Raw genomic sequence first — 23,397 nt, 5'->3', positions numbered from 1 at the left:
CGTGACCGGTTTCCTTTGTACGTTGCTTTGACGACGCAGCGCTGTTCTGGAGCTAGTTTCTTCAATGATGCATCTATGGAGGCCTATGGCAATAGTATAGGCCTACCTAGTCGAGTGCTGCTCGACCTCGCATTGCCTTCCGCTTTTAATCGTGAATGTCCTTTATGGCTGTCTTTGTAAAAACAACCGTAAATATACTTGTTTGTGGATGCCAAAAACGTAAACCTTTATTACTATTATAGTATTACTATTAGTATACAGCGTATTCCGCACGGTATTGAAAAAATTATCAAAAGGTCTTGGGACTGGAATTTTCTCAACGAAATTGCTCTCATCGAGAGACGTCGCTTTGAAGATGCGATGCCCAGGGTTTCTGTGAACGGGGGAGATGTCTCTATCCAATGGGAAGGCTGCACCGCGTCCCAGGAAGCGGTTGCGCTGTTGTCACGTGCTGGTCACGTGATGCCACTGATGAAAGCAGATGCAGGTATATCCACTGAGATGCCAATTTGAACCAGTGGTACTTGTGACTTGTTTTTCATTGGTTAAACCTTTGTAACATTTTGTTTTACATTATCACGTGTGTTCAAAGAAACCCAAATAAGTCCTCTATTTTGGGCCAACCTGTATTCAAACAATAAAATTCCATTAAAAAAAATATAAGGAAAATTGGTTTAATGGTTGAGGTGGCTGACTTGAGATCTCAGGGTCCTGAGTTTGAGACCCTGTCATGCCATTGATTTAACACCAGGTGGGTTGACTCAGCCTGTCATCCTTCTGACATCTGCAACATGAGTACCAGCTTACTGGTAATGGGGGAAGGGGGGGGGGGGGCAGGGGGCATTGCATCAGCAGCACAGCCACACCCCCAGAAAATGATGCAACCAGCAGCCACAGGCTGCACACCAACTACCGCCACCATCACCTTAGCATGATCTGTTTTGGGGTTGAATGAGAAACATCCAGTCAAGGTCATGATAAAATTAATATTTTTTTCCAACAAATATTTGTTTTAAATATTTGTTTCCTTCTTGCTTTCCCATTTTCCCCTTTTATACTCTCCTCCAATGTCCGACAAGATGATACAGAAGTATTGCACTTATCTTTGAGCTGTCCAGTTTGGGTCAGATTCCTGATCAGACTGCAAACTGTCAGATGGTGCTTCACGGGCAGGATGTTGTGTCATAAAGTTTGCCGTACGTCAGATGGATGTCCAGCTGGGTGTCCCATCTGCTGGCATATTATTTGGAAGACGGTAAAAAATTCCATGGTGTCTTTCCCAAAGAGTAGACTAGGTTCACCAAAGAGTAGACTAGTAAACCGCCGACACCCTGAACAAATTGCTAATTCCTGCCACATTTGGTGAAACGTCAGGCTTCACCAGCCAGTTCATGAAAGGTTTGGGCCAAAAAATTTCCATGACCAACCACATAATAATGTGGGAATAATTGTGATAATAATAGTAGTCTTTCAAATATTCCCCCTTGCCCCTCCCCTCCAAATCATCCCCATCACCCATCCCTTTCAAATCTTCCCCCTTGCCCCTCCCCTCCAAATCATCCCCATCACCCATCCCTTTCAAATCTTCCCCCTTGCCCCTCCCCTCCAAATCTTCCCCATCACCCCTTCCCTCCAAAACTTCCCCATCACCTCTCCCCTCCAAATCTACCCCATCACCCCTCCCCTCCAAATCTACCCCCTTGCCCCTCCCCTCCTAGACTCCCCTCTCACCCCTCCTCCTCAAAGCGTCCTCCCCGCTTCTTGCCCCTTCCAACTTTCACCTTCATCTCCCCCAACCTTCTGCCTCGCTCTTCCCCCTCAAATAACACCTCACTGTGCCTCACCCAATCACCATCAAACCTTTTGTCCACCCCATTCTTCCCTCTCTCCAAGCTATTCTGAAATCTCTGACACACCTTCAACAGCTCTCCCTACCTCCTCCTCCTCTTCCACATCTTACCCTACCCCTCCCCCCCCCCCCCCCCCCGTTCTGTATCCGATGCTCCCCCTTCCTCTTCATTAACGGTATGGACCTCAAACATCCGGGGCCTTCGCTCAAACTTGACTGATCTCTCCATACAGGTTGCTTCTGACTAAAGGTGGGCGCGATTCGGAAAATTTTAAGTCCGCTTACCGCTTATCCGCTCCGCCAGCCCGTGTAGTCCGATTCGCTTATCCGCTTCAGTGGCCGAAAATCTTAGTCCGCTTACCGGTTATCCGCTTATCCGCTTCGATTCGATTTTTTAAAAGCGCTTCGACGTTTTTAAAGCGATTTTTGACGTTTCTAAAGGGAATTTAATGCTTTTTAAGCCTAAATAGCCATTTCTAACTACTACAAAGACAAACAAAGCTTTTAAGATCAAAAATATACATTTTTATTTAAATAAAATTTATTCAAAATTTATTGAAATAAAGTTTTCCACTCGACTCTACTCTACTCTACAGTTAATTTAAATATAATTTTAATATATGCAAGTTACATTAAAGAAAAATCAATTTGCCCGTCCTTTCTTTGACAAGAGAGTCTACTAGTCAACAGACTAGCAGTCTGTTGACTAGTCCTCGTCTTCCTCCTCCACCTCGTGGGCCTTCTTGAGGATTTGGAGGTTGCCCTTCATGAAGACGAGGGCCTCGAAGTTCGGTGCAGCCAGGGCCGACCTCTTAGGCCTGAGGATGTCCGACCCGTAGCTGAACACGCGCTCGACCGAGGCAGAGCTCGGGAGCGGCGTGTTATGCCTGAGAAATAGAGTTACCCAAGCATCACGGAACTCGAGCGGGAAGAGATTGGGCGAGAGCCCCGGGTTCCCCCTCAGCGGCTTCCTCGACCAGTTGTTGACCTCTTCCCTGATCTTCTCCTCGAGGTTCTCCTCCTGCTGCCCCTCCTCCATGGCGAACAGGTAGTCCGTACTGCTCGAGCCGGGCTGGGGTCCCTGCTGGGGGGCAGGGTCCAGGTGCTCGTCAGGCAGGACGAGGGCGAGCAGGTCCCTGATGAGCTTGTCCCTCACCAGGTCGCAGATGGCGTCGTTGTTCTGCCTCCTGCAGATGGCCCTGACCGTGGCGAGCTTGTGCTGGGGGTGCAGCGCCGTGGCCATCAAAAGGTCCATGTCCACGAAGAGGTGGCTTAACCTGAAGTAAAAGAAAAGTTATAAAACAAATGTCAAATAATTTCAGATTTGTAAATTGAAAAATTAAATGTCATTCAACTGATTTTAATTCATTTCAAATGAATCATTAGACCGGCAAGGATTTTTTAATCATTTAATAATAATATAATATAAGAAGAAAGAAGCACTTATTAATTTTCAACTCGTTGCGATAAAATATAATAATAATATAAGAACTAACCTGCCGTCACGTTGATCTCAGCCGACTCGATTGAGTCCAGCGACATCCTGCTCTCGCTGCGCGCGAGCTGAGGGGTCAGGGCGCAGATCTCCTGACTGTCCTCCACGTCCCCCATCATGTTGACCGCCGGGTTGTGGATGTCGCTGTGCTGGTACTGCTGGTTTGCGTTGCTCGTGTGCCTGTCCCTGGCACTGCCGCTGGGCTGGAGAGTCAGAAATCTCTCCATCTTGACGTTATTGCCGCTCTAGCGTCCAATAAAATATTCAGTTTTCACTTATTATTCACTTAAATAAATATTCACAATTCTAGAGTAACGGCTCAGGCTAACAGCTGATTTGGCGAATCGCGATGCGCTTTAATTTTTCGGTAGTCCGCTTACGCTTATCCGCTTCGGTTTCCGGGGGTTGTTCCGATTCGCTTATCCGCTTCGAAAACGTTAGTCCGCTGCAGCGGATAAGCGGATAAGCGGACTTTCGAAGCGGACCGCCCACCTTTGCTTCTGACAAACCAGACGTGATCTGCTTAACAGAGACTTTTCTCCTTCATGATGTCTCTGATTCCTTGGTATCTCTCCCAGGTTACTCCCTCCTCCGGTATGATAGACCTGAGCCTCGTCCTGGAGGTGGGGTTGCTATCTTTATAAAAAACTATCTTCCTCACTCGCCCTGCACTGCCCTCTCTCCACCTCACCCCCAGGAATACCTTTGGCTACGGCTTCCCCTTCGCTCCCACCTTTTGTTCATATGTGTGTTGTACCATCCACCAAACAGTAGTAATGACTCCATCTACATCTCGCTGTCTGATAATATGGACCAACTTATATCTACCCATCCCAACTCTCTCTTCCTCATATGTGGTGATTTCAATTGTCACCATGCCAGTTGGCGAGGTGTGGGTACCTCTCTCACCAGCCATGGCTCTTCAGCAAAGGACTTCTGCGACTCACTGGGGACTGACACAATCTGTCAATTTCCTGACCCGGATCTCAGTCAACGGAGCATCTTCTCTTCTGGACTTGGTTATGACTAATTTCCCTGAAAATGTCTGCTGCTCTTCTTCTGCTCCAATCGGCTCATCTGATCATGTGCTTGTTAAAGTGGACATCTCTCTGACCATTCTCAGAGAGCCTCCTCAGCGTCGACGAGTCTGGCATTTCACTCAGGCCAACTGGCACGGTCTTCAAGCAGCCATCAATCATCTGGACTGGTCTCCCATCTCTACCGCCTCTGACATCAACTCATCCTGGGAATTCTTCCAAAGTAAATTGCTCTCTCTCATGCACAGATTTATCCCATCTCGTCTTCAGTTGTCATACCCTTCCCTCCCGTCCATGGTACACGGAATCTTGTGGTGAGGCTGTTGCCCAGAAACAACTTGCTTTCGTCTCCTGAAAAGCAAATCCAACGGAAGGAAATCTCATTTCCTTTCACAAAGCCCGAAACAAGTGTGTGTCCACCCCCAGGTGAGCCAGCAAACAATATCTCTCCGTTCTCAAGACCAAACTCTCTTATCTGTCTCCCTCTTCCAAATCCTGGTGGTGTCTGGTCAAATCTGTTTCTGGTGTTTGTTCCCCCTTGACCCCCTCCCTTACCTCAAACGGCTACACGGCTGACTCCGCACGTGAAAAAGCTGAATGCCTCAACTCTGTGCTTGCCTCTAAATATTGTGTCCCAAACCCATCCCTCTCTGTACCCACCGTACCCAGTCGTACCCAGCTGCTCCTGGACTCTGTGTCCTTTCCTCCTGACAAGGTGGAAAAGTTTCTGTCAACCCTCGACTCTGATTCTGCAACTGGACCTGACGGCCTCAGCCCACGGGTCCTAAAATCCTGTTCTTCCGCTGTTTCACCCCCTCTCTATGTTCTCTTCACCCTCTCTTTTGCTCAAGGTCATCTGCCATCTGCTTGGAAATCAGCCAACATCACCGCTTTGCACAAAAAAGGTGCAAAAACAGATCCTAGCAACTACAGACCAATCAGCCTTCTCCCAATTATCAGCAAAGTCATGGAATCCATCATTGCTTCAGATATGAAACCTTTCCTCTTCTCCAATGGCTTGATCTCTGATCATCAATTTGGTTTCAGACCTGGTCACTCTACTCTGGACATGCTGCTTCTGCTTTCTCAACAATGGATGGAGGTCCTCAATGCCAAACAGGAAATTAGAGCTGTCTCCCTTGACATATCACGTGCCTTCGATACGGTCTGGCACCCCGCTCTGTTCACCAAACTCTCCTCCTTTGGTATCCATGGAAATCTCCACGCATGGCTGGCGGACTTCCTCTCTAGTCGTAGTCAACGTGTGGCCCTGAATGGGTTTCTCTCATCTCCTCTTCCTGTTCAGTCTGGAGTTCCCCAAGGCAGTGTTCTGGGCCTTGTGCTTTTTCTGGTCTTCATCAATGATCTCTCTGACTCTCTTGAAAATCCTCTCTATCTTTTTGCTGATGACTCTACTGTCTGTCGCTCCATTCCTCATCCCTCAGATCGGCAGTCTGCAGCCTCCTCACTCTCTGCAGACCTGGACAAAATCACAGACTGGGCAAACAAGTGGAACATGTCTTTCAATCCTGACAAATCTCACACTCTTACGATGTCTCTCCGAAAAGACCGACTGGACAACCTTCCCATCCACTTTCTGAATAATCCTCTCCAAGAAGTTCTGTCACTCAAGCTTTTGGGTCTCACTCTCTGCCATGATCTTTCCTGGGAAAACCACATTTCAAATCTGGCCTCCAAAGCCAGTCGCCGACTGGGCATCCTCCGTCGTGCGAAGTCCTTCCTTGGCACACCTGAGCTCCTCACCACATACAAGGCTTTCATCCAACGCTCAATGGAATACTGCTCTCCCCTCTGGGCTGGTGCTCCTGCCTCATACCTAGCTCGTCTTCACCCTGTTGAAACCAAAGCGTTCAGAATCATTGGAATCTCCCGCGATGAAGCTAACTCCAAGGGCCTATCAATCACTCACCGCAGGCAGGTTGGTGGTCTTTCCGTCTTCTACCGACTCCTCTCTGTCCTTGCCCCCCCCCCCCCAGCTCTCTCTGGGCTCTGTCCCCCAAATATTCCTACAGGTCACACAAGATCTGCCTGCAACCCTATTATGGTTAAACTGCCAAAATCAAGACTCTCTGCTCACCTTCAATCCTTCATTCCTCTTTTCTCCCGCCTCTGGAACAAACTTCCTCACTCTATTCAATCCCACTCCACCCTCCAGGTCTTTAAAACAGCTGTTCACCACCATTTATTATCTTCCCCCATCCAAAACCTTGATCTTTTCTACCCCCGCTAATTTCACCCCAAATCCACTTTTTTGAAATACCAACTTCGGTCCTGGAAGTCCTTGGTGTCCTTGTGTTTTATACTTCTCCCACTACCCCCCCCCCCCCCCTTCCCACGCCTCCTTCCCCAAAGCCCTCTCCCTCCCACACATCTCCCTGCTCTCAAATGTTGTGTTTGTGTGCTTCCCCTTCTCTCCCCATCTTGTCTTCCGCTCCCTCTTTTTATATATTTTGTTTGTCTGGTTGATTTGTTTGTGAAATAAATGTTAGCTCTTTCACGAGCCTCGATTCAGTATACAAAAAAAAAAAAAAAAAAAAAAAAAGTCGTGAAGTCCACTGTGATCTGATCCGACACATGGTCAACGCCATGTTACTTTTCCATTATGAAATTAGAGGAAAGTCCATGGTGCACCATCACAAATCCCCACACTTCCCACCGAAAGCAAAGTTGAAAGATGGCATAAAATTCCACCAGAAATGATCAAAATATCAAGTGTTAAGTGAGTTTTTTTTCCACTTTGACTGCTGTGATGCTAAGTCCCCACTCCCTGTGGTACGAACCGGGGATTAAATGCAAAAATTCGTTAAATATTTCATGCATTCCCCAATGAATGAATGATCGTTTTAAGGCCATTTTTCCCCGCTAGAGCGGGGGTTAGCCTTGTGGGCCCCATGAAAATCATGGTTCCCTGTTTGAGGCAATGTTTTTATGGCCGGATGCCCTTTCTGACGCCAACCCTTGGTCACGCTCTTCGATGCGCAGGGATACAGTGTGCCTATTCTGAATCGGGGTACACACCAGGATCATTCATCCCAGCAAGCTGGTACTCAATTTGCCGACCTCGGAAGGATGACAGGCTGAGTCAACCCCCCTGGCGTTAATTCAGCGATCGACCGGGATTCGAACCCAGGATCCTCAGATCCCAAGCCGGCACCCTAACCGCTAAGCCAACGCCATTCCCCAATGCTGATTGAAAATACAAATTTTCATTTTAAAAACATTTTAAAATGTGCCCGTAATTGCATTTTTTGGTATTGGGCGTTTTGACCCCACTCCAGGAGGCGGGGCCAAAATGATACTGCTCTTGCACCTTTTTGCAATGTGGTGATCATAACTACAAAGTTTGGTGAATTTCTGCCCAACTGTTTGAGGGCCAGACAGACAGATGGAGCCGATTACAATATCCCCCTGTTTTCTTTCAAAAGGTTTGAGGATAATAAGTTTAACATCTGTTCCCCTGAAAATCTGGGTGGCGGAGGACAATTAAAATCCGTTTTCCTGTACTGGAGCTGATGCCACTCAAAGTGGCAAATTAAAGTGTTAAAGTAAACGTTGCAAGCCTTGGCAAAATATCCACTGCCTCTTAATACCAAGTTATTTTTACCTTCTCAGGTGAATGTTCAAAGATTGTCAGGTGAATAGAGGCAAACATTTAACCTTCAATAATAATAGTAATAATCAGATAATTCGCCTAAAAATCAGGAAATACCTGTGAAAAGCAATGGTATGTCGAGTTGGATAGATGATGCAAATGGATTTTTTTTTCCCCTTCCACAGGGGCTGAGGCTCCTGGAGCGAGCTTGGCAGAGGAACGGACGGTGTTCGTTGACGAGTCGCAGAGCACACCATACATCTCCAACTCCTGCGCAGCACTCTCACTGGAGAAGCAAAGACAAAGGCTGCCTGTGTTCTCTGTAAGATGCTTCAGTTGGGCGGGGTTGCATCAAGGCTCAAGTGGCGTATAAGTAATTTGTATATCGTAAGTGCCGTTGCCAAGATGTTTTTGGAAATTTTACTTATTCCTTTGGTGGCGTTATTATTGTTGTTTCGTGTATTTTCCAGTAATATCACCTGTTTGTAATAGTTTAATTTCTTACAGCTGCTTTTTTTCTCGCTTCTGTTTCAGCACAGAAATCACATCCTGTATCTTGCTGAAGCGTACCAAACAGTGGTGATTGTGGGGGAAACTGGTTGTGGGAAGAGCACACAGATACCGCAAGTATGAAAATGTTAGTTTTGAAATGCATTAATAAGGGATTATTATAGTGTTATTAGATGTGCTGATGATAGAGTAATTAGTGGGTTCCTACTGAAAATAATCATGAATATGTGAACCAAGTTCAGAAGTTTATAAGACTGGTGTGACCAGCATTATTTAGTTCTTAATATCGAAAAGACAAAGGAAATTAAAAAATAATTTTTGATTTTCACCACTTAGCAGGTGGCCATGACCCGTTGATAATTGATAACCATAACCATAGTATAGAACCGTTGATAACCATAGTATAGAACACGTTTCTGAGTATAGGTATTGGGACACAGTGATTGATAACAAATTGAAATGGAGCAAGAATTCCCAAGTGTTGGCCAGTAAAGCAAACCAAATATTGTACTTTTTAATGAAATTGAAAGAGTTTCATGTCTATAATCGTATTTTGGGTCTTTCCTATCAGTCTTTGATTGAAAGTAGTCTTACTTTCAATTTGAAATGTACATTTGGTAATTTGTCAAAAGAGAATGTTAAGAAATTGAAAAATACCCAGGAAGATTGATGATGTCGAGTCTCCCCGGGCAACGATGTCATTGCCTTTCTATGGCTGGTCTACATGGGTAAGTGTGTGGTATCGGCGGGAAAAGGGGGGTGGGGGGGGGGGGGGTCGCCACTCCTCTCTGTCTCTCTGCTGGCCGTTGGGGATTCACCCTCTTCCACCCGTGCGGTTGGAGTCAACTGGACTCTCATCCAAAATATGTGCAGAGCCATCTGCCATTCAAACCGCATGGTTGCCATCCGTTACCCTGGTAAGGGGGGCTGACAGGTACTACACCTTGCCCACAGGTGACCTGGGGTTATGCAAGGTAGGGGCATCCATCTCCCTGAGGTATCACAAGACACCCACATACCCAGGAAGATTGCCTAGTCTTACGTGCTCCTCCCCAAACCCCGGCCACGGTGCACCTCCGAGCCCCGAAAGGAGTCACGGCAGAAATATGTGCTATTATGTGTGCCAATGACCAATGGTGAAACCACACCAATCAATTGTTACCAAAACCAAGTATTGTATTAAAACCACACAATAATAACAAGTAACGCACATACAAGAAAACCTCACTTGCACAGCAAACACCATATAATTTCTATGATGGTACCACCAATTTCCTGAATCAATAACTCACGGTATTCCCACGTGAGCAATCGGTAACATCCCCCAAAGTCACTGTGTCACGATTCCAGGCCAAAGTCGATCCCCTTGGCTCTTGCGATCACAAGAAAAGGTCGTACTGAGACCTGAACCCAGAACGGCTAACAGTCGACGCTGCAGAAGAGCCGCTTGGTGACGTGTCAGGCCGACGGTAAAAGTTCACCCAAAAGGCGACTGGGAATTCACACCTTCGGTTCACCAGACAATGATGCTGACATGAACAATCAGCGGTTCCCAAGCAGAGAACCGCGAAGAACTGCGAGTTCCCAAGCGAAATCCACGACACACACGAGAACCAGGCGAATGGCTGGTGCGAGGTGAAATGGCGGACGAGCCGGTAATGGAGGCGTACCTGCTCTCCAGCGATGATTCACTTTCGGAACCAAAAGCAAAACCCGTCACGCAGGTTTATCTGCCACAGCAATAACGACACTGTCACAGGAATCCCTTTCCCGGGGAAACCAATATTCGCTCGTGACCAATGTCCACCAGTGTCCGCTCGACACCTCGAAGCAGATAGGCCTTCCTTTCCCGATCTCACTCGACCCGCTTCTTCCTCTTCTTCCGTTTTCTCCCTCACCCATCTCATTTTCCTTCTCAGACATTATTTTTACCTTTGAAGACAGTTATCTCCATTTCACACTCAAACTGTAACAACAATAGTACATGAAACTAAAAATGCTTCAAGTGGATGACAACCACAAAGACGGAAGTGACGAATCTGTAACATTAGCAAGTAATATGGATAAACCTTCCCTCGATTTGTACATTGTATGAGAAACGTGCCATGTTGAAGGTTTGCAGGATAATGTGGGACCCATTGCATCCACTTCATGATTGTTTTTCTTTGAATCGTCAGGCATTCGCCTTCGTGCTCCACTTACCTTGTGCTGTCGTTTTTGAGTTTAGATTTGTGCCAAATTCAATTCACACGTTCAATGCTAATGCGAAAAGGATGTGATGCACACGTTTTGAATTTAATTGCCAGTGGATGAAAAAAAATTCCATATTTCACGTGGACAATGAAAAATAATTAATGAAATGAAATTATTCATCACAGATTGATAAAATTACTTTTTATTTTCCGTTATCACAAGAAGGGATTTTTATTTCAATTGTTTGGCTTTTTGGATCCCTTGCTCACTCTCTTATTCGATGATCTCTATCCGGTTTCACCAGAGTTCTATAGGTTTGCTCAATATAGGTTTGCTCCAGGGACTATAGGTTTGCTCTCTGTCTGTCTGTACGTCCGTCTGTCTGTCCATCTGTTTGTCCATCTCATCTGTGGGTTTTCAGCCTTTTTCCCATACCCTCTAGCATGAATGAATGAATGAATGATCGTTTTAAGGCCATTTTCCCCGCTAGACCGGGGGTTAGCCTTGCGGGCCCCATGACAATCATGGTTCCCTGTTTGAGGCAATGTTTTTTAAGGCCGGATGCCCTTCCTGACACCAACCCTTAGTCGCCTCTTACGATGCGCAGGGATACGGTGTACCTATTCTAAACCGGGGTACACACCAGGATCATTCATCCCAGCAAGCTGGTACTCAATTTGCCGACCTCGGAAGGATGACAGGCTGAGTCAACCCCCCTGGTGTTCATTTAGCGATCGAGCGGGATTCGAACCCAGGATCCTCAGATCCCAAGCCGGCACCCTAACAGCTAAGCCAACACCAGGCATCTAGCATATTCAACTAAAATTTGGTACATGGCTTTATCATGATAACTTACAGAAAAAGTTCGAGTTTCAGGGAGTTTTGTCAATTTTTCGCTGAGTTATGTCCTTTTTGGACTTCGAAAATATCACATTAGGAAAGGACATGTATTGTGAAGCAATACTCACTCTTTGTGGCGATGCTTTTCTTCGAATTAGCATCAGAAAAAAAGTCCCCCCCCCCCCCCCCCCCCTTCCCACGCCTCCTGCCCCCAAGCCCTCTCCCTCCCACACTTCTCCCTGCTCTCAAATGTTGTGGTTGTGTGCTTCCCCTTCTCTCCCCATCTTGTTTTCCGCTCCCTCTTTTTGTGTGTTTTGTTTGTCTGGTTGATTTGTTTGTGAAATAAATGTTAGCTCTTTCACGAGCCTCGATTCAGTATACAAAAAAAAAAAAATGTAAATATGTAACTGGTAGCTGATTGTTTTAATTTAACTTTATTGGTACACTTGTAGCTAGGAAACTGGTAGTAGCTTCTACTCCATCTACCAAAAGATATAATTTTGAGTGCAAAGATGAAGATGTGTATGAGCGTTTAAAGAAGTTTGTGTCACAGTGACATTGATGATGATGAGCATGCTGCTGCCAACGAGTGAATGAGGAATACAGGAACAACTAAAACGGCACTTGGTAGAGTGTATACCTACGCCAGGCTGAAGAGTTTACGTTTTGTATCTCACCGATAGGCCGGATCTGGATCTGGATCTGGACCTTAACCAAAATCGAATTGGCTTGTTCTTGTCATCTAACCAACTCATCCAACAAGTTTTGTCAAAATCCGTCCTTAACTGTTTGGGATATCGTGCTATATATTGTTTTTGGCCTCATCTTTCAATGGTGAAGAATCATTTACAAAATTCTCATATCCGGATCCACATCCAGATTTCCACCAAATCTAATCAATTCGTCAGTGGCACACATCCAACTTGTCCACCAAATTTCGTCCAAATCCATTTTTTGCAAATCCAAAATCTTATTTTTTTAAAAAGTTTTTGCTTCAAATTTTTGTAAGTCCAAATCAAAAAAGTACTCTTTGAGATATCCTGCTCACAGAGAGACTGCCAAACAAACAAATAAACCAACAAACAGGGTAAAAACACAACCTCCATCTACCTTTGGTGGTGGAGGTAAATATCAGCCTTGTGAGCAGTGCACAAAAGGTTATTGGTTCAATGAATATGAATGAAAGAATGATCGTTTTAAGGCCATTTTCCCCCGCTAGAGCGGGGGTTAGCCTTGCGGGCCCCATGACAATCATGGTTCCCTCTTTGAGGCAATGTTTTTATGGCCGGATGCCCTTCCTGACGCCAACCCTTGGTCACGCTCTTACGATGCGCAGGGATACGGTGTACCTATTCTAAGCCGGGGTACACACCGGGATCATTCATCCCAGCAAGCTGGTACTCAATTAGCCGACCTCGGAAGGATGACAGGCTGAGTCAACCCCTCTGGCGTTAATTCAGCGATCGACCGGGATTCAAACCCAGGATCCTAGGATCCCAAGCCGGCACCCTAACCGCTAAGCCAACGCCAGGCTTTGGTTCAATGATAGTCAATTGCTATTTTTATCTTAATATTGCTAATACTTTGATATTTGTCATTTTTATTAAGATTAACTTGTTTTCATCACAAAAAGAAACCCATGTTCCCCATCTTGATTTGTGGCAGTACCTTCTTGAAGCTGGCTGGGCAAAGGGAAACCATGTAATTGCAGTTTCGCAACCACGTCGAGTGGCGGCCGTGACGGTATGTGATTTTGCCCTCATATTTTTCTTTGCAAATGTCCTGATATTGTTCATTCAATTTGCTGGTAAATGCCATGATAACATCTGAAGTTTGTGCACGTTGTGCAGGTTGCATCTCGAGTGGCTGATGAGCGTGGAGCAATTCTTGGACATGAAGTCGGGTACTGTGTACGCTTTGATGACTGCTCAGACACTCACAATACACGTATTAAGGTAAATTGGCAATACTGATACATAACTATAATCTATCTATAATTCCAGTAATCTCTGTACGTTTGTACGTTTGTACGTTTGTACGTTTGTTTGTCTGTGACCGCTGTTTCTCGACAACCACGGGTCCGATATACTTTAAACTTGCCAGGTATATTGCTGGGGACCCGAGGATGTGCCTTTTCAAGGTTTGAAATTAATCGGACAAGTACTTACCGAGCTATGGCGATTTAGCCGTTCGCCGTTCGCTTTGGCGTTGCGAATGGACCAAACCATTGCATGTAAATAGAGGGGGGGGGTTCTGTGGTCGTTGCGAATGGACCAAACCATTCATGTAAATAGAGGGGGGGGGTTCTGTGGTCGTTACTGCCACGTGGTTTCAAAGTTTTTTTTTGCTGTTGTTGTTTGCACGCATGTTTTTTTGCACCCACGTACGGGCACGCCCTAGGATGTTTACACACACACACCCCTACACAAATTTTTTTTTTTTTTTTTTTTGGCAAGGAACGGGCACCCACGTACGGGCACGTCCTAGCTTATATATAGTACGGGCATGCCCTAGTAATGATAATAATAATAATAATTATTATTATTAATATAATACCATTTGACATCATGTTCCCAGGTTGCATTTGTAGGCCTATTTAATCTTGCCAATAAGACTTCTCAACAGGGAAATCTCACAATGTTCATTAGAGGAGGTTTCTGGTTGTCTATTTGTTTGTTTGTCTGTTCACATGATGATGCAAAAATACTCGATTGTATAAAGCTGGAATCTTTTTGCTACAATTTGCTTCTTACTGCAACACAGAATTGATTGGACACCATCTGTAAGGCACAAACGATCAAGGAATATAATCTTCTGTATGTAGCCTCTCTGTAATGCAAAGTAAACTTTGCAAATTTGTTCGTATTCTTTAATGTTGATTACTCCCGCCAGGGAGTAATGCATTCACTCGTGTCCGTGTGTGTGTGTGTGTGTGTGTGTGTCTGTGTGTGTGTGTGTGTGTTCGTGTGTTTGTGAACAGGGTATCTGGAAAAGTTCTGAACGGATTTGGATGAAAGTTGGTGGGATGATTGCCCTTGGGATAAGGAAGAATTGATAAGTTTTTGGTGAAGCTGAGGATATTATTCCGGATCCAGGAGTTCCGCTTCCGGTCCCTCGAGCGACGGGGCTTGCTTTGATCTCTCCACGGCATCAAAGTTTGAGTGTTTTCCCGTTCGTTTCTTTGTCAAATTTCCGCTGCGTATTTTGTTGTGTATGTGTTATTGTGTGTTTCTATTTGGTTTTGGTTTTGTAGTTGTTGCAAATTTGTGTGTAATTAGTCGTTTCTTTGTCCGCGCCTCGTGCGGCCTGGTGTCTCGTGCGGCCTCCTCGTCTCGACTTGTGCCCCGCCCCCTATATTCTCGTTTGTTCTTTCACCTCTGCTCCTGCTTTCTCAAATCCACGTTCTCACTTAGAGACTTTTCCCAGATTGTTTTCATGGTTTTGTTGAAATATTTCTTTAAATATGTTTAAACCGCAGCGGTGATCCCCCCCCCCCCCCCCCCCCCCCAGGATTTCCATGTTTTAAACGTTTCCCAGTGTGTACCCTGGATAAGAATAGGTACGCCGTATCCCTGCGTGTCGTAGGAGGCGACTAAGTGGGTTGGCGTCAGGAAGGGCATCCGGCCATAAAAAAAAAAACATTGCCTCAAAAAGAGAACCATGACAATTACAACTACATGTGGGCAGGGTACAGCCCGAAGTGGAGATCGGTTTCTGAGGTTTGGGACATGGAATGTAGGGACAATGACAGGGAGATCAGGAGAAGTGGTGGAAGTATTGGTCAGAAGAAGAGTGGACATATGTTGTGTGCAAGAGACGAGATGGAAGGGAAGTGGTGTGAGAATGGTGAAGGGTAGGCAGGGACAGAAATACAAGTTTGTGTGGCAAGGGTGCCTGGAGGGCGTGAATGTTGTTGGTGTCCTGTTTACTGAGGAGTTTGTAGACAGTGTGGTGAGTGTGACTAGAGTGAGTGATAGGTTGATGATGGTGAAAATGATGATTGGAAAGCTCTTGGTGAACGTCATCTCGGGATATGCTCCGCAGGTTGGTCGGAGCGATGAAGAGAAGGACAAGTTCTGGTGTGCGATAGAGAAGCTGATGGAAAACGTGAAAGATGAGGAAGTTGTTGTGGTAGGAGGAGACCTAAATGGACATGTGGGAAGGAGTATGGATGGTTTTGAAGGAGTTCATGGGGGTTACGGATATGGTGTGAGAAATGGAGAAGGTGAAAGGATTTTGGAGTTTGCTGATGGAGCTGATTTGTTGATTTGTAATACTCAGTTCCAGAAAGAGGATAATAAGCTCGTTACATACACGTCAGGTGGGTCGACGACAACCGTTGACTACCCGATGGTGCGTAGGCGAGATAGGGGGCACCTCCGAGACACAAAGGTGATCCCGGGGGAGGAGGCTGTTTCACAGCACCACTTGGTTGTCTGCGACGTAAGGGTGAAAGGTGCGAGGAGAGCTCGGCGGGTGAAGTACCAACCGAGAATGAAGGTGTGGAGGTTGAAAGAGGTGACAGTAAGGGAGGCATTAAAAGAGAGGCTGAGTAGGGTCGAGGATGATGTGGTTGAGCTTGAAAGTGGTTGGATGTCAATGAAAGCTAGTCTGTTGGGAGCCGTTGGTGAGGTATGTGGATGGACAAAAGGACCACCAAGGCACTCGGAAACATGGTGGTGGGATGATGAAGTTGGAAAGACGATTGACGAGAAGAGGAAGAAGTTCAAGGAGTGGCAGAAGGCGAAGGGTACGGGAGCAGAAACAGCAGAGCATGAAAGTTATAAGGCAGCCAGGAAGGCTGCAAAGAAAGAGGTAGCAAAGGCGCAGGAGGCATGTAGGAAAATGTTCGGAGAACGCTTGGATTCGGAAGAGGGTCAGAGAGCGGTATTCAGGATTGCAAAGCAGATAGCGAAAGAGAGGTGTGATGTGATGGGGGTGAGCTGCTTGAAGGATGAAGTGGGACAAATCATTGTTGACCCAGATGGAATTAAAGGAAGATGGAAAAGATATATGGAAATGCTGTTGAATACAGAGAATGAATGGGATGGCAACATAGAGAGTAACCCAGTTTTAGGACCGGCAGAGAAGATAACTGAGAAGGAAGTTGAGGAAGCGATAAAAGCAATGAAGGGTAGAAAAGCGGGAGGGCCGACGGGAGTTGTGGGAGATATGTTGAAGGCAGCAGGAAGTTGGGGTGTGAAGAGAATGACAGAGATCTGTAATCTGGTGGTGAAAGAAGGCCGCATTCCAGTGGATTGGGAACTGAGTACCCTCGTCCCTCTATACAAGGGGAAAGGTGACCCTCTGGAGTGTGGCTCGTACCGAGCGATAAAGTTATTGGAGCATGGAATGAAGGTATTGGAAAGGGTGTTGGAGAGGAGGATAAGGAAGAAAGTGAAGATCGACGAAATGCAGTTTGGATTTATGCCAGGAAGAGGAACGACAGACGCGCTTTTCATTGTGAGGCAGTTGCAGGAGAAGTACATGGAGAAGAGGAAGAAGTTGTTTCTTGGGTTTGTTGATCTGGAGAAAGCATTCGATCGGGTTCCACGCAAAGTATTGACATGGGCATTGAGGAAGTTAGGAGTGGAGGAATGGTTGATCAGAGTAGTGATGGCAATGTACAAAAGAGCACGCACAGCTGTAAGGACGAAGGACGGGAACAGTGGTGAGTTTGAGGTGAAGGTGGGAGTGCATCAGGGGTCGGTACTAAGTCCACTACTATTTGTAGCTGTGATGGAGGTGCTGGCTCAGAACGTAAAGGAGGGTTTACCGTGGGAGTTGTTGTATGTAGATGATCTGGTGTTGATTGCGGAAAGTATGGATGGACTGAAGGAAAAGATGAACACGTGGAACGAATGTATGGAGACAAAAGGTCTGAAGGTGAATATTGGAAAGACGAAGGTGATGGCAAGTGGTAAAGCATGTGGTGAGGTGGAAAGAACTGGGAAGTGGCCCTGTGCTGTGTGTAGGAAGGGTGTCGGAGTGAACTCCATTCAGTGTACAATGTGCGCTGAGTGGGTTCATCAAAAATGTAGTGGTCTGAGAGGGTCATTAACCAGTGTGGCAGCTACATTCAAATGTAAGGTGTGCACAGAGGGAGCTGCAGATGGAGGAAATGTTGAGTTGGATCTTGGAGATGGCGTGAAGCTGGAAGGTGTGAAAACATTTTGCTACCTCGGAGACATGCTGAATGCAGAAGGTGGATCAGACTCGGCAACGTTTGCTCGAGTGAGATGTGCATGGAAGAAGTTTCGGGAATTGAGTGGTGTGCTGATGATGAGGGGAGTGTCGTTGAAGCTGAAGGGAAAGGTGTATGCTGCATGTGTGAGAAGTGTTATGATTTATGGGAGCGAGACATGGGTAATGAACGTAGAGCAGCAACGAAGGTTGGAAAGGGTGGAAATGCGAATGGTTCGACGGATGTGCGGAGTATCGTTGAGAGAGAGGAAGACAAATGATAAATTGCGAAAGATGATGGGAATAGAGCCTGTGGTCATGCTGTGAAGAGGAACAGGTTGAGATGGTTTGGTCATGTGTTGAGGAAGGATGAAAGTGACTGGTTGAGAAGAGTGATGGAAATGAATGTAGAAGGAAGTAGAAGACTGGGAAGACCGAGAAAGACTTGGCTAAAGATGGTGGAAGAAGAAATGCGGGCAAGGGGGTTAACAAGGAGAGATGCAGAAAATAGGGCAAAATGGAGAAGATTGTCATGGGGACCGCAAGGCTAACCCCCGCTCTAGCAGGGAAAATGGCCTTTAAAATGCATGTTGTTGTTGTTGTATCCAGGAAAATTTTTTGGGAAAGATTTTTTCTGTTTTACTGCATTAAAGCTTTTATTCTTATTACTCCCACCAGGGAGTAATGCATTCACTCGTGTGTGTGTGTGTGTGTGTGTGTGTGTGTGTGTGTGTGTGTGTGTGTGTGTGTGTGTGTGTGTGTGTGTGTGTGTGTGTGTGTGTGTGTGTGTGCGCGCGTGTGTGTGTGTTCGTGTGTTTGTGAACAGGATATCTGGAAAAGTTCTGAACGGATTTGGATGAAAGTTGGTGGGATGATTGCCCTTGGGATAAGGAAGAGTTGATTCGGTTTTGGTGAAGCTCAGGATATTATGCCGGATCCAGAAATTTTTTGAAGGATTTTTTTTACCATTGGAAGATAGGGCTCATTTCTTTTAAACATTATCTTCTATATATTCTATACTTAACATTGTGATATGAAAATAGTTTTCATATTTGTTGTAAATGTAGTTTAAACTCGTCGTTATGCGTTAGAGCGGTGTATTTTTTTAGCAGCGTCGTCTTCAATGTTCATTTTTTTTTTCTAATAAAGACATATTCTGTCATTTTAAAACCACCAAAGTGTGTATTCGGTTTCCCCGTTTCATAAAATGTATCGTTTGATACTTATAATGCTTTAAAACTGTTTTTTTTTTTTTTGTTTTTTTACCTCAGAGACATATCAACATTTAGCTCAGCGAATGTCAATCGCGGTGTCAGTATTTGAACTTATAAAGACTTATTTCCAGATTTGTCAAAGGCTGAGGTATATTAACAAATGAATAAAACAGATTTTGGCAAAATTCCAACTTTTAAAAAAAAGATCGCATATTCACCCAGGGTTGTGAGAGGCTGAAGAAGAAGAAACCTCGCATGGGCTTCCCAGACCAAATAAATAATTCTGGTTCTGGCTCTGCGATTTTCAGGTTTATTACTCCCACCAGGGAGTAATGCATTCGATCGTGTCCGTCCGTGTGTGTGTGTGTGTGTGTTCGTATGTTTGTGTGTTCGTGTGATTGTGAACAAGATATCTGGAAAAGTTCTGAACGGATTTGGAATGAAAGTTGGTGGGATGATTGCCCTTGGGATAAGGAAGAATTGATTAGTTTTTGGTGAAGCTCAGGATATTATTCCAGATCCAGGAATTTTTTTTGGAAATTTTTTTGGGAAAGATTTTTTCTGTTTTACTGCAGTGAAGCTTTTATTCTTATTCTTAAATGATGTTTTTCTCCTCTAATTCCGAGATATATCAAAATAAATTCTCTGACAGTTAGGGCTTACTTTCGTTTTCATTTATTGTTTTGGGGAGAGGGGATGTTAAACAAAACGTATTATTCCAACTAAACCCACGGCGGGAGTATGCGCTCTACTGAGTGGCGTTCTAGTTTTTATATTGTTACTATCATTACTCCTCCACCAAGTTTTGTCACAATCCATCCACAACGTTTTGAAATACCATGCTATGTATAATTTTTAGACTCATCTCTCAAAGGTGAAGAATCACTTTTAAAATTCTAGTATCTGCATCCAGATCTTTACCTAAATCGAAGACGGAAGCAGAATTTTGTTTGCTTTGTATCCCCAAAATAATTAATCAATTAGCCTGAAATTGATCGTATGCATGTAATGCACACATTTATTATATCAAAATGAGACAAATAAATATGATAGTCATAAACTTCACAATTTATAATCTTCTTAATGACTACTTCTAGCTCTTGCATGAGCCTTGACTGTGTATCAAATCTCAAAAACACTTGCACAATGAAAGCTCAAAGTCTGTGCAATGATTATTCAATGCATCCATTAATAACTTATCACAAAGGAAACGTCACAAATTGTATTTTTTTTTTTTTTTTTTGTATACTGAATCGAGGCTCATGAAAGAGCTAAAATAAATCATATTATCTCAAAAGTTATTGTTGCATTATTTCCTTTTTTTTTTTAAAGCCCCAATTATTCCCATCTTCTCGTGGGGCTGGCTAGGGAAAATTTTTGATCCAACTCTTTTACGAACTGGTCAGCCTAGCCTGACGCTTGGCAGAGTAGGTTCGAGCAGGAATTTGGACAGGGTTCTGGCGATGGCAAAATAGTAACTTCATGAGGGACTCTTGAAGAACTCATCCCACTTCATGGGATCTCTAACATCCATCAACTAATGCCGCCAAACGGGACATCAACTAATGTCACAGTTTAACAACCAGTTTAACATCCATCCGCGGGATGGCAAACACATTAATGGCTTGCCCTGCCTGTGAAACACAGGGATGACAATTTACAGCTGAGCTGAGAGTAAAACCCAGGCTAGGCAGCTCAGAGGCGAATATGCGTCCCTCTAGGTCCCAGAGTCTTGGCTATATCTCTGTTGTTATATTATTTATTAATTTTAAATTCTTATATCTAATACTGTATCTCGTGTGCACGTGTGTGTCACCTCTTAACTGGAAGAATGATTGACAGCTGGTATCACACCACCATTTGCCATGAGGGTCATGACCTATAGGGGGCACCTCACATCATGGAGGAGTTTATAATTGCATGTAGAAATGTGCTTTTGGGATTCCACCATCACATGGAATTGTTGCCATGATCCTCCTCAGTAATGTATGTCAACACATCTTTCTCACTTACCTTTATCCTTCTGGTGGCAGTTTGTCACTGATGGGATGTTGGTTCGAGAGATGATGGCAGATCCACTGCTGCAAAGGTACAGGTATGTATATTGGTACAGGTATATCCATTCACATACAGAGCACTTCAACTGCCAATTTATCAAGTTGTTATTTTCACTTTTTGATGACACCTACAATTCACAGGATGGTTATTCTATGTGCAGTACTGTTAACTTTATTACATTATTAAATGTTTCTGTATGAATTAATGTAGTAATGTTGAAATGAGTTACTCGTATATACTTAACAGACAATAAATTATATTAGGACAATCATGTGAAATTTTGTCGACACACTTTATTACATTTTAGGCAAACATGGCTTACTGAATTGTCTTAAAAAGGTTTATATTCGCTTCGCTGATGGGTTCAATCAAAAGACAGCATGCTGTACTTGAAAAACATATTGCATATCTATCTCTGAGAGTCAGTGAGGATGTAAAATGAAGGGAAACACCAAAAAAGGATCTTTTATAACACATAATTGTTGTTGACATGGTTGTGGTTGTTGTTGTGTAGCACCGCACAGTTTTCTTGTATAAGCCCGTAGCACAGAGACAGCCGATTGATCAACATACATACATATATATATATATATATATATATATATATATATATATATATATATATATATATATATATGTAAAGCAGTAAAGTATGTTTGTTTGTTTGTTTGTTTGTTTGTCCTCTTATAACTCGAGAACTACTCATCGCAGAGCAAAACCAAAGGCATATTCGGAATCAGTACGTCTTGGAGCAACTACAGCACACCTTAAAATTAAAAAAAACTTCGTGTTTTAAAATATGACGTCATCAGCGTATTTCGGAACGTTAATTTTTCAACTTCATATTCGGAATCAGGACGTCCCAGAGAAACTTCGTAACGTTAATTTTTCAACTTCATCCGATTCACATGGGACCAACGGCATGTGACAGAGAGTGAAACATACATGCTACATTTATTTGTCGACAATGACTTCCGACTTCCGGGTTCGGAATGAGGGACCAATGCCATTTGACAGGGAATAAAAAATAAATGCGACATTCAATTGATGACAATGACTTCCGACTTGACTCCCCCCTCCCCTCCCCCCTCCCCCTCCCCTCCCCCCCTCCCCTCCCCTCCCCCTCCCTCCCCCCCTCCCCTCCCTCCCCCCTCCCCCTCCCCCTCCCCCTTCCCCCTCCCCCCTCCCCCTCCCCCTCCCCCTCCCCCTCCCCCTCCCCCTCCCCCTCCCCCTCCCCCTCCCCCTCCCCTCCCCCTCCCCCTCCCCTCCCCCTCCCCTCCCCCCTCCTCCTCCCCTCCCCCCTCCCCTCCCCTCCACCCTACCCCCTCCACCCTACCCCCTCCCCTTTTCCCCTCCCCTTCCCCCTCCCCTTCCCCCCTCCCCCCTCCCCCCTCTCCCCCCTCCCCCTCCCCCCTCTCCCCCTCCCCCCTCTCCTCTCCCCCCTCCCCCCTCTCCCCCCTCCCTTTCCCCCCTCACCCTTCCCCTCCCCCTACCCCTTCCCCCCTACCCCTTCCCCTCCCCTCCCCCTCCCACTCCCCCCTCCCCTCTCCCCCCTCCCCCTCCACTCCACCCTTCCCTCCCCCTCCCCCTCCCCCCTCCCCCTCCCATCCCTCCCCTCCCCATACCCTCCTCTTCTCCCCTCTCCCCTCCCTCCTCTTCTCCCCTCCCCCCTCTTCTCCTCTTCTCCCCTCCCCCCCTCTTCTCTCCTCCCCACCCTCTCCTCCCCTCCCCACCCTCTCCTCCCCTCCCCCCCCGTTCCCCTCCCCTCCCCCTCCCCTCCCCTTCCCCCTCCCCTCCCTTCCCCCGTCCGGCAATGCCGGGTACTTCTGCTAGTATATATATATATATATATAAAACACAGTTTGTGTGTGCGTGTGTGTGTGTGTGTGTGTATGTAATGTTACCGATAGACTCCTAAACGGAGAGGCTCACGTACTTGATATTTGGCACAGACATGGCCATTGAGCCTGGGACGAACATGGCTGACCTAAAAATTTATTTCATAATATGCTTTTACCATATTTTTATCTCAGCGGAAATATTATGACCGGAATCTGACCGGTCGCATAGCAGCGCGCTGATTCGCTCAGAGCGATCACGTGATGTTCCCTGCCGCCATTAACTCAGTTACGTGTTCGCATGTATTTCAGAGCGAAAAGCAATTGCCTTTTTTCACATTTAAGCGACGAACATTGCCATTCACACCACATAGGTTTTTTTCCCTTTCATCTTTAGATTCATATTTTTTGCCAGAACATAGCGCATTATGGCTCTCTCGAGCTCGAGTTAGCCAATCACCTGGAGCATGAGGCCACGTTGGCCACGCCCACGACAGGACGCAGAGTTGCAATCGATCGCTCAGAGCGATCACGTGATGTTCCTTGCCACGCGACTATCTATATATA

The 23,397-nt window shown here is 45.5% G+C and overlaps 1 protein-coding gene across 2 annotated transcripts in view; it reads left to right on the top strand.

The window, feature by feature from the left end:
- Positions 1-23,397, top strand: part of DHX35 (DEAH-box helicase 35) — a 70,099-nt gene that overhangs the window by 300 nt on the left and 46,402 nt on the right. Inside the window, exons 2-6 of one of the 2 annotated variants that reach the window (XM_068126633.2) lie at positions 8,180-8,316; positions 8,529-8,621; positions 13,203-13,280; positions 13,388-13,492; positions 20,968-21,029. In XM_068126633.2, the coding sequence (XP_067982734.1) occupies positions 8,180-8,316; positions 8,529-8,621; positions 13,203-13,280; positions 13,388-13,492; positions 20,968-21,029 (475 nt within the window). Of the gene's footprint in view, positions 1-8,179; positions 8,382-8,528; positions 8,622-13,202; positions 13,281-13,387; positions 13,493-20,967; positions 21,030-23,397 lie in introns of both variants that reach the window. The other variant, XM_078785826.1, reaches the window with a different exon arrangement.

Source organism: Myxine glutinosa, chromosome 10 (assembly GCF_964187855.1).
Source record: "Myxine glutinosa chromosome 10, kmMyxGlut1.1, whole genome shotgun sequence".
NCBI classification, from domain to species: Eukaryota; Metazoa; Chordata; class Myxini; order Myxiniformes; family Myxinidae; genus Myxine; species Myxine glutinosa.
This window is presented reverse-complemented; position numbering and strand designations above follow the sequence as displayed.